The sequence below is a fragment of the Saccoglossus kowalevskii genome, chromosome 15, assembly GCF_978046115.1.
Source record: "Saccoglossus kowalevskii chromosome 15, keSacKowa6.1, whole genome shotgun sequence".
NCBI classification, from domain to species: domain Eukaryota; kingdom Metazoa; phylum Hemichordata; class Enteropneusta; family Harrimaniidae; genus Saccoglossus; species Saccoglossus kowalevskii.
In genome coordinates, this window is record NC_140655.1 from 18,046,774 (window position 1) to 18,057,521 (window position 10,748).

At 35.8% G+C, this 10,748-nt stretch overlaps 1 protein-coding gene across 1 annotated transcript; it reads right to left on the minus strand.

Moving 5' to 3' along the window:
- Positions 1–1,205: 1,205 nt before the first annotated feature.
- LOC100370001 (uncharacterized) lies at positions 1,206–4,465 on the minus strand. The gene is made up of 4 exons (XM_002731104.4): positions 4,246–4,465; positions 3,984–4,068; positions 2,038–2,211; positions 1,206–1,645 (listed from the first exon to the last, which is right to left on the minus strand). Exons 1-4 carry the CDS (start codon positions 4,438–4,440, stop codon positions 1,332–1,334), a joined length of 768 nt encoding a protein of 255 aa, XP_002731150.2. The 5' UTR covers positions 4,441–4,465; the 3' UTR covers positions 1,206–1,331.
- Between the last annotated feature and the right edge of the window lie 6,283 nt (positions 4,466–10,748).

Here is a 10,748-nt window from a genome sequence, read left to right on the forward strand (position 1 = left end):
ATTAGTTCCAAATTACTGAGCCAAGTTCCGTCCAAAACTCCATATGGCCTAAACGGTGCCAGACATAACACATCCATTCATTTAATTAAGTCGATTAACAGATACGCAAAAACACATTCATCATAGTACTGTGATAACTTACTCGAACTGGTGTATGAGCTTATCGCCCTAAAGTATCTTTCTGAAAATTTCTTCAACATATCAAAATGTCCTGCTGACGATTCCAGAACAAATAAAGCAATGGCGTTAATTTGTATACTATGCAGTCCCTTTCACGTCCATATTGAACAGTAGTAACGCCTGAACAAAATGAAAATTGTGCAAGTAGTCAGTCTTCCATGTCACACACTGTAATTCATAGAAATGTAAAGAGCTGGAATTGAGTTGACGACTCGGCGCTACAGACGAGTTAGTTAGTAATATAACTGAGCTATCTGTGAAAATCCTTTGGGTCGAATCAAACACTACACATTGAAAGGTTTGCCTGCCAAGCGAGACTTTGAGTCAGAGTCCCGCGACGTGTATTAGTACGCATTCCATTCGAAGCATTTTCAATTGGTAAGAGAAAAAAACGTCATCGGAATATTGTCTGAGAAATTTGTACTATATATGCAAATACTTCGTATACATGTAGCGTCTTTTCCAATGTTACAGTGTATGTTTTATTTTACTGCCTTCCAATTACTGCATGTTTGAAATCGAGACCCTCTGAAACGCTACTACAAATTGACCTGACATACATAACATAATATAACACAAAGAGTTTCAGCTTGATTTGTCACTGTATGGGCACTACATAATTACGACTCCTGGTTAGATTTCATATTCTAGGGGTCGGAGCTACGTCACAGAACGTCTTACGTTGCAAAGACGAGCACCACTGTAGCAAGTACTTTAATATTGGTCTGCGCGACGCCGGTCGAAGGCCCGGTGAAAATAGATGGAACAGTCACAAACTCAACTTTGAAGTAATCCTGAGCAACCAAATTTATACATGTTACACATGTAGAGATACACTGTTCAGGGGATTCTCAACAACTATCTCAAAGTATAGTTTTCTGACTGTTTTTGGACTTGCCAGGCAGTGAAAATGCCCGGATGTCCGTCCGGTTGTGTATTTGGTTAGACATCATACAGTACCGTACTGTACTGCGCATCGAGTGCCGTTATTGAATTACGCACAAATGAATCGTAACACAATGTAATGGTGTAAAAGAAGTAATATATTTGGACAACAACATTCTAAACTACAGTTTACAATATGAAAACTATTAAACTATTTCTTTTCTATTGTGTCAATACTGTAACCAACGTCACCGACGATCGAGGAGTTAACGACCACCGTAATAGTGTGAGCCAGTGGCGGTTCCCGAGTAAGTCGAGTCAAGGGTTGTCTGAAGATGACCCAACGATATAGCGTCTTTGATAACGTCAACATCACGGCGCGAATGATTGGATGATATTTCGCCAAGACAACGACCGACTTTGTTATTATACAGATCCATCAGTCGTTCAGACAGAACATTGACGCTTGAAACTTCGTGTGCATCCCCGAACTGCTTGGCTGTATAGCTTCCGTACCTCTTTGTTACTCGGTACATCCACAGGGCATGACGGAAGGCATCGCCTTGCCCGTTGTGCAGACCTAAATGAAGAAAGATGACAGATTTAGTACACAACTCTTAGGCCTGTCTGTGCTAAGTATAAGTAGATCCATACATCAACAGTATATGAACTGAATTGACACGTACTTGTACTATGGTGTAGGAATATCGGATGACACTCAGTGATACGTATGAAATCAACTCTCGATTTATCGCATAAATGTTAACATTAATGAATGGACAAAAAAGGCCGCCGAGTTCTCTCAAGTAGCGTTCCAATTCGCTCCGTCATCGAGTCAACTGTTCAAAATACTATGGTTATGGGAGAAGGAATTACTACATGTATTTGTGAGATCAAAACAAGTCTCGTGGCACTCACGTTCCTCACGAGATCTCGGCGGCCATATGTTCCTCAGGTCTAGGTGCTACTTACTATTTGGAAATTCACGTTGAGCATCGGCTTTGCTATCGTCAGCCATGTCTCTTATAGCAAACACCTTGAAAATATTTTGAAGAGATACTCTCCACTCTCCGGGACCATTTGGGTCGAATCCAAGCCAAGAGTATGCGTCAGTTTCAGATAGTTGGCTAGGTAAGCTCTGGCAACCTACACACAAGAACAAATAACTTTGGAGTTTACTATATGATGCTGGGAACCACTACTAGGATTAACAACTCCAGATTTTATCGTAAGTTTCACATTTTACCCAAAAATAGCAGCTGTAAATTTGAAATGTATGAACATAGTATATAATAGAAAATGGAAAAACACTAATACGCATGTGCAATGATTGGTATTGTACGTACCACAACAACAAGTGTACATGCGTATTAGAGAATTTTATTCTTTCATCGAACAAATGCTCGGATGTTTGCTACAACATTCACGATGACAGTATCAACATACAGAAACAAACCACATTATAAAAAAAATGATGTTTTCTTCAATATTGCATTATATAAATGGCGAAAATATGCACCAAAGTCTCGGTAAGAATATTACAATTTGTTTTGTTTTTTGATTGGTTTAATTGTAGTGATTACATTGAATTTCACTACAAACTCGTGTATGCAATCTTATCTTGTTTAAATATTTTAAAAACGTTCAACCTTGAAGACTCTCGCGTTGCATTCAAATAATACACTCTCATTGGCTATATAGGACATTTGGTAACGTCAGTTACCGACGAGTCATCGTGGGATTCCTTCAATCGATTTGCTTCCATACATCCATTGTTGTGCTGTGATTTGTCAAAATGTTTTTCAACCGTTATTTTAAATTTGTAAAACATTTTATATAAAAATAACTCTCATGCGCGGGAATTGAGTTCCAAGCGACGATAACAACACACGCTAAAACGCAAAGGCCCATGGGTAGACGCTTGTTTGTAAACACGTTATTGCCACCTGACGCATGCGCAGGTGACGATTATCCTGCTTTAAACTTCAACTTATAGTTGTACTACCGGTGTACTTTGGTTAATAAAATTCATTGTTATAAATTATTGCGATGTGACGTCGTACAACGAATTTTTCGACGTCATCTGACAGTGCAATAAAATTCCAAAGAAATCGGAAACCTTACGATTGACAAGAACGTTTCATTTTGTTTCTTCAAATTGACGCACTGTTCTGAATGTTCACTCGTTACACATAGTTTATGCACATGTAGAGAGAAAATCTGAGCATGAGTGAATAGTGTAGCGTGTGTGACTCGCAAAAGCAAAACAAACAAACAAACAAATTAAAAACAAACAAAACAAAAAAACATGCACTCGGGCTTTTTTTCCCACTATGACGTTGGGGCATATTTTCGGCATTATTATGGAAATTCAATTCGTTTTAGGAATATACATTCCATAAGCAGACTATTTTCTCTGCAGTATAAATCAAACTACAGTCTACCCAGCATTCTAAACATGCGATATTATCCGGGGTTATTGATCTAATTTACACATGCGCATACAAATAGCAATACAAAACTATGATTTTTGGAAATGTCGCCTAACGTAAACAATCATTTAGATCTGCACTCATCCTTCAACGCAGATTGTACTGTCACAGTCGTGTAGATGACCAATGAGCCCAAAAAGTTGTCGCTTCGAGCGAAAATATTTTCACCTACATATGTTAGAAGCGCTCCGTCACTATAAGTTACTTGATATGAACAGTGTATTCTGCCTGGCTATGAAACAAATAATTGAACATTAATTGCAAATTGATTTATGCGTTTGGCAATTGTTGCAGCAGTTGTTCAAGAGAACATAAATGTGCGAGAATTACATAATTAGTATTAAGGGTATGCGTACATTCATGAAAGACATCATGATGCGGAACTGAACAGATCAAGCATATGGTCACGTGACGAAAACCACTCACCGCATGTACTGCATCGTCTACTTCTTATCCCGAAAGCGTCTTCGGCATACTTCGAATCCTCTGTTGTTTCTTGTTCGACTGGGTACTGATTAGTTAAATTAAATGAAATGAGACAAAATGAAATTAATTTTGGTAAAATAAACAGTTATTATTTAACTCTACAATATTGTTCTTGGAATACACATTATTATAAAACAAAAGTGAGTGCACTAAGCGACCACATACTCCGTTAAATACATTATGTTATCGTTTAACTACTGACCTTTGTAGATAAAAATTCAGCCTGTATTTCTGGTAAGATATCTTCAAACGTTTTCAAAAGTTCTAGAAATTCTCGCTGGAATTCTGCCTTTCTTTCCTTTGTAGTGAAGTAATCATTGGGTAAGCCCGTATTTGTCTCAAGGCTTCTTCCACTCACCACTACGCAGACGCAAACAGCTAACACAAGGCTGAACATTGCAGACAGAGAATTGTGCTTCACAAAGAATTGAGAGAACAACTATGCTGCTTCAAAATTAGTTTGCCGTATTTATAGATTAAACTTGAAGGTCATCTTATCCTCTGGGACGGATGTAAGGTTATTTTTTTCAGAACAACATGTAATTCGCAGAATGTTCTCCAAAAATTCTTAGAAATTCTGCGAGTACATCCGCAAAAATATAAACTTGATTATAATACCATAAGCTCGGTACCAGTGCTGTCCTGTTATAAAACAATAACTGCATATTTATTAAGGTTAATGCACAAACATACAAACAAGCTTAAGACTGTGTTTACCACATTTGTTCGAATTGTTTAATAAACATCTATCCCTACTAGCGTGTTTTGCACGTCGTACACTCCCGTACACTGCACTGTCGATTTCTCACTTTACGAGATATCACTGCCCGTAATTTCACGTTGTCGACACCATTGAATGTTTGCGCAACTGGGGAATTGGCCTAGAAGTGCTTCGTATCAGATTTAGGGATTGATTTCAACTGACCGATTTTACTGATTCAGAACTAGACTTTAATAGAAGAGTTGATTTTCATTAATATATTAGTTTATTAGATTCTTGTTTTTTTTTATAAAAAAAACATAATGTGTGTATATTCATAGCCAATCTCAAGTACTGTAAAATGACTAATTTTGACTGGGTTTATATTTTGCTGATTTACCATTTCAGGCATATTCAGTAGGTATTAAATTCACTGTTTTATCATTTAGATAATGTGTTCTATGATAAATTTAACATATTCAGCGGATTTTAATTTAGCGCATTTTCCAGTCAGCGAAATAAGCAAAATCAAACCCAGTGAATAATTAACCTTTCACAGTAGTTTGGTGATGTATTCAATAGGGTTGGACATTCTCGATAATTTCCATAACATGTATTATTAAATAGAGGAGAAGTCATACTGTGAAATATTTTACTGACAATTAAGTAAATGAAAAGAAACAACGAAATTTGGAAACACTCGTACTTGGCACTCAACCTAGAAATAGAGCATTAAAAGTAGAACACGTACTAATAAACATGCGAGTGAGACGTGTGGAGCGTTAACCTTATATTGACCCAAGTTAGCTGTTTATTGTAAAGGACCCCCTGTCATGAGGTCAAAATGAGGATATTCTTACTGGCCTTGATAGTAGTATATGATATGGCAGCCATTAGGGGATGAGCATTGTAAAACCTCGGAGTGGGATGCACTATATATCTGCTGTTAAGCAAAAACTAAATATTTATTACATAGTTTCGAATTATGGTCAAACCCTTATTAGTTTGTAGTATGTGACCATCTGAAAACGACGAAATCGACCGTATCTGAACTTGACAAGTGCATAAATGAGAGTCACGCCAAGGGGACAGCGGATTATTGTGAGAGTGTACCCCGAAACAATTCTGGCTGCCCCCCTGGCGTTTACAACCTTTAAACAACGATCATTATACGACAAATTTCCTTTTACTTTGAGATCTAGCAAAATGCCTGAATGGCGCGGACCGATGTCGAAATGTCAAGTTCTCGGATGGCATTTTACTACACTTACTCTAGCAAAATTGACCAATATTTGCACATTATTAATCGTGAAACGCTTCAAAAATAGTTTCGCGTTTGTTGACCCCTACGCGAAGTTGTTACTTAACTGCGGCGCTATGACCTTTGTTTGTCCTATTTTTACGTTCGTTTTCACGCATAACGCGAGGTCCGACAGCGAACGGAATGGTATATTGTCTCGGTGAATAACCGGCAATTATCCCGGGAATATTCAACTGCAGTTTCAGACCGAGGTTATTTGTTCTCCCAGCTGTTCTCCCTTAATTAATAATAATAATAATAATAATAATAATAATAATAATAATAACTTTATTTAATTAAGCGCAACAATTCCAACATATGAAGATCAAAGGCGCTGATACAATAAACAATCAGTCAAATATTAAAAGCACATTTAAATAAGTGCGTTTTCAGTCTGGATTTAAAAATGTCTACTGAAGGACTAGAACGAACAGACAGAGGTAATTCATTAAAAAGTTTAGGACCTAAATTTTCAAAAGCACGGTCTTTGTATAACACCTTGGACTTTTTACTACACACCTGACGAGTTTTAATAAGAAACTTTGATTCAGATCTTAAACTACGACTAGGTACATAAAATTCGATTAATTCACATAGATAATTTGGGGCAAAACCATACAAAGATTTATACACTAGTAAAAGTAATTTGAAATTGATTCTTTGTACAACTGGTAACCAATGAAGTTTAATAAAAATGTCTGTAATGTGGTCATATTTTCGAGCACGAGTGACAAGGCGGGCTGCTGCATTTTGTACACGAATAAGAGGTTTTATCTTAGTTACAGGGAGACCAGACAATAATGAATTACAGCTGTCTAAGCGAGAAGATATGAATGCATGTACCAACTTTTCAGTATCAGATTGGGATAATGATTTACGAATACGATTAATATTTCTTAGATGGGAATATCCAGATCTACAAATAGTAGAAATGTGTGTTTCCATAGATAGCTGCGAATCAAACAAGACACCTAAGTTTCTAGCACTTGACGAAGCACTAACCAATTCTTCACCAATTGCGATACTAGACAAAGGACACGAGTCTTGTGAGAATCTCCGAGACGACATGCACACAAATTCAGTTTTCGACACATTCAAAAGTAGGAAATTACAAGACATCCAATCGCTAACGTCTTGAATACATGTCTGAAGTATCACCCGGGCGCGAATTTGATCATCTTCAGAAACCGATAAATAAATCTGTGTGTCATCGGCGTAAAAATGATATTTTACGCCGTGACGTCGCAATAACTCGCCCAATGGACGCATGTACATTGAGAACAATAATGGCCCTAAGACGGAGCCCTGTGGAACACCGGTTTCTAATATAGACGTCATATCAGAAAATACATTTCCAATTTTCACTTTTTGAATGCGGTTACTCAAATACGACTCAAACCATTTGATGATGAGACCATTTAAACCAAAATTTGATCTCAACCTATCGATGAGAATCCTGTGATTCACAGTATCAAAAGCGGCTGAAAGATCCAAAAGTACGAGAGCAACTGAATTCTTAGAATTATCAATACTGCATAGTACATCGTTAGCGACCCGCAAAAGAGCCGTTTCAGTGCTATGTGCGGTCCGATACGCTGATTGAAACTCTTCATACAACGAATAATTAATAAAGCTGTCTAGCTAGCAAACCCACTTTGCGAATCTGTCTATTTGACTATCTTATTTTCTTTTGTACCAGACTTACCAAATTTGTTAAGGTCTTCTTTTATTTTATAATATTTTAACCGACTATGTATGATATGCTAGAGAAGTCAAATTGATATCAATCTAATTTCAATTGTAGTTGCGTAACTTAAATCCAATATACAAACCACGAGAGTTACCAATATAAAAATAATTAAAACGTATAAAGGATATTATTATGAACACTTTATTAAATCTTATCCACACTATGTTGTTACGAGCTTGCATCTTGCAAATATGACATTCAGAGAATTTGTGTGCAAAAAGTAACCATATCAGTAGAGATATCCGCAACACCGAAATATAATGCAATCCTGGAAATGCGTAACCTCAGATGATTTTCAACTAGAAATAATTACTTCTAGTAGATCACATATTTATCTTCACAGTTGTATCTACATTTAAAATAAACAAAATTAACATTGATATCATTATAAAGATATGCAGAATTTTGCATATAGTGTATATGAGACCTTACTTTTAGAATATTTTTGACAGACACATTTGTCTTTTGCCTACAATATAATCTTATCTTCAATAACTAAAATAAAACACAAGTTACTCACGCTTACTTCCATCCGAAATATATTTTAGAATTTAAAATATATTATACATAATTCAAAACTTGAATTTCTTGACTGAGTCTATCACATTACCCCATACGAATGAAAAAAATAGTGGCAGTGGTTATAAACGAGTTCCGAAAAGACGGCGGTATTTTGGCAGATGGTCTTCAGAGTTTATTTATTTATTTTTATTTATTTATTTATTTTATTTATTTTATTTATTCAATCGGATGACCTACAGGAGAAAATTCACAATTACAGGATCTGCAAAAAAAACTGAAGTCATTAATAATGTCATTAAAAAGCGATAGGACTCGCGAAAAAAGAATATTTCCTTATATTAATTCTTGAATAGGGAATGGAAAAAAGGGTTGTATGCCTCAAAACGCGCTGCACATAAAAAGGTACTGCACTGGTCAAATGAGCACAATCAATATTCGAATGAACACATTTATGTAAAAAACATAGGTCAGCAACCTTTCCCCTAACCCATAGAGGGGAAAGGCTAACAAAATTACAATGCTCATTATATTTTGAAGTTAAAAAATGCTTATTAGATTTAAAAGATAAAAATTGGATAAATTTCTTTTGTACCCGTTCATTTTTTTAACCATAATATTGATATGATTGGAAAATTTCAAAAAGCCGTCAAGTTCAATACCCAGATCTTTGACCGATGTCTCTCGCTTCAAACGGGAATTCCTAATTACACAATTGTAACCAAACTTGTTCTTGTTATTTGTGAATGAAATTACACAACATTTTTCTATATTAAGCTTTGATCAAAGAGTTGAACCAATCGTTTCGGTCGCTATTATATGCAGCCATTTTAATTGAATTCCAATATAGAAATGCAATGTAATTAAGATCTAATCATATACAGTATGTAGTATTTTGGATATTGTAATTTATTTATGACACCTCACCTCTGGAATAGCTTGAAAGTCATATTATCATTTGAGCCGGATATAAGGATAGCCTGCACGCAGAAAAACATGTTTACGATATAACATTCTCTAACTTACGCGGAATCAGCTCCTAAGTTTCCAGGAAATTCTGCATTGAAATAAAAATTACATCTCCCCTATATTATGAAGGTTTATGATCTTACTGGGTAATTTGAGTCTGATGACGTGTGTTTCGTGTACGAGTAAAGAATCGACCAGAGGAGGTTTGGGGTGTGAAGAACTGATACTGGCACCACAGGTTGATTTTAGTTATATACAGTAGGTTTATTCACTAATGACAAAACTCAAAAGTCAGATAGATTACAGTGCGGGTGTGTTATACGTTCTTCGTAATTACATAAAATGTCGTGTTGGGTATAATGTGTTTCTCATCAATTAATAAATACATAACATAATTTAACAACAAACTTAGTCAAATGTAACTAGAAACAGAACATTAGAATACAATATATCACAGTTCCAGTTCCATTTTAAAGATATTAACTCAATCAAGTCTGTTGTTTATTCTAAACGATCTTTCAGAGGTCACAATGAGGACACAATTTAATACTGTTTAGATGCGGGTAAACGGGAGGATGGTTCTGAAGTAATTTAGACTCTTCAAAATCTTTAAAAAATCTTTCTTCGCTTCATTTTGTATGAAGCTAGCAGTTTACAGTTGGTTCTGGAGTGGATTTATTTGGAAGAATGGAAAAATTGAAGAAAAATCAAAAACAATGTTTTGGGATCGCATTTACATTGTAAAATGCGAAGCAAATATACATCTAGTTAATACATACTAATACAGTTCTTGGTATATATCTCTACAGTTCTTTCTTTGAGCTTTTAACGTGCCGGTTTTAATTAATTGAGATTTTACAGATATAATAAATACTTTTACACTGCGGAATGTATTCCTAATGCACATATTGTTTGTGCATAGATATGTCGAACACACAATTGCATTGCGTTATAGTACGCTACGAGTACATCAGCGGTCATATGGATCAAATCGTTCGGTCGCTACTACATGCAATAATATTTTCTGAATATTTTTATTAAGGTGACTGCAAAACATATGTGCCAGACAGTCTTACTACCTTGTGTGAAAGATTAGCCCTTATCTTGACAAGTCAATATGAAAGTGTTTGGAGCTTGCAGGATAATGGTTAAAGGAGCGGTTACAATATACAATATCTCATGGTCAGATCGAGCATGCGCAAAGAACGATCAGAATCAGTGGAATATGCGCACATTTCGTAAAACGTCACTGATATCCCCAGTGATAAATAAAATAAACATTTTAATCCAACAATAAAATTTGCAAGCAAACCTAGTAAACTGTATTGTTATAAGTACAATATGTAAAGGTACGAATCGTAACAGCGAGTTTTAAAATCATTCATCTCAATCGTACACCAGATGGTGCCAGATGCTGCAACAAATGCAACACGGCGTCAGCGGATGCGAACGAAGTGATTCGCTGGA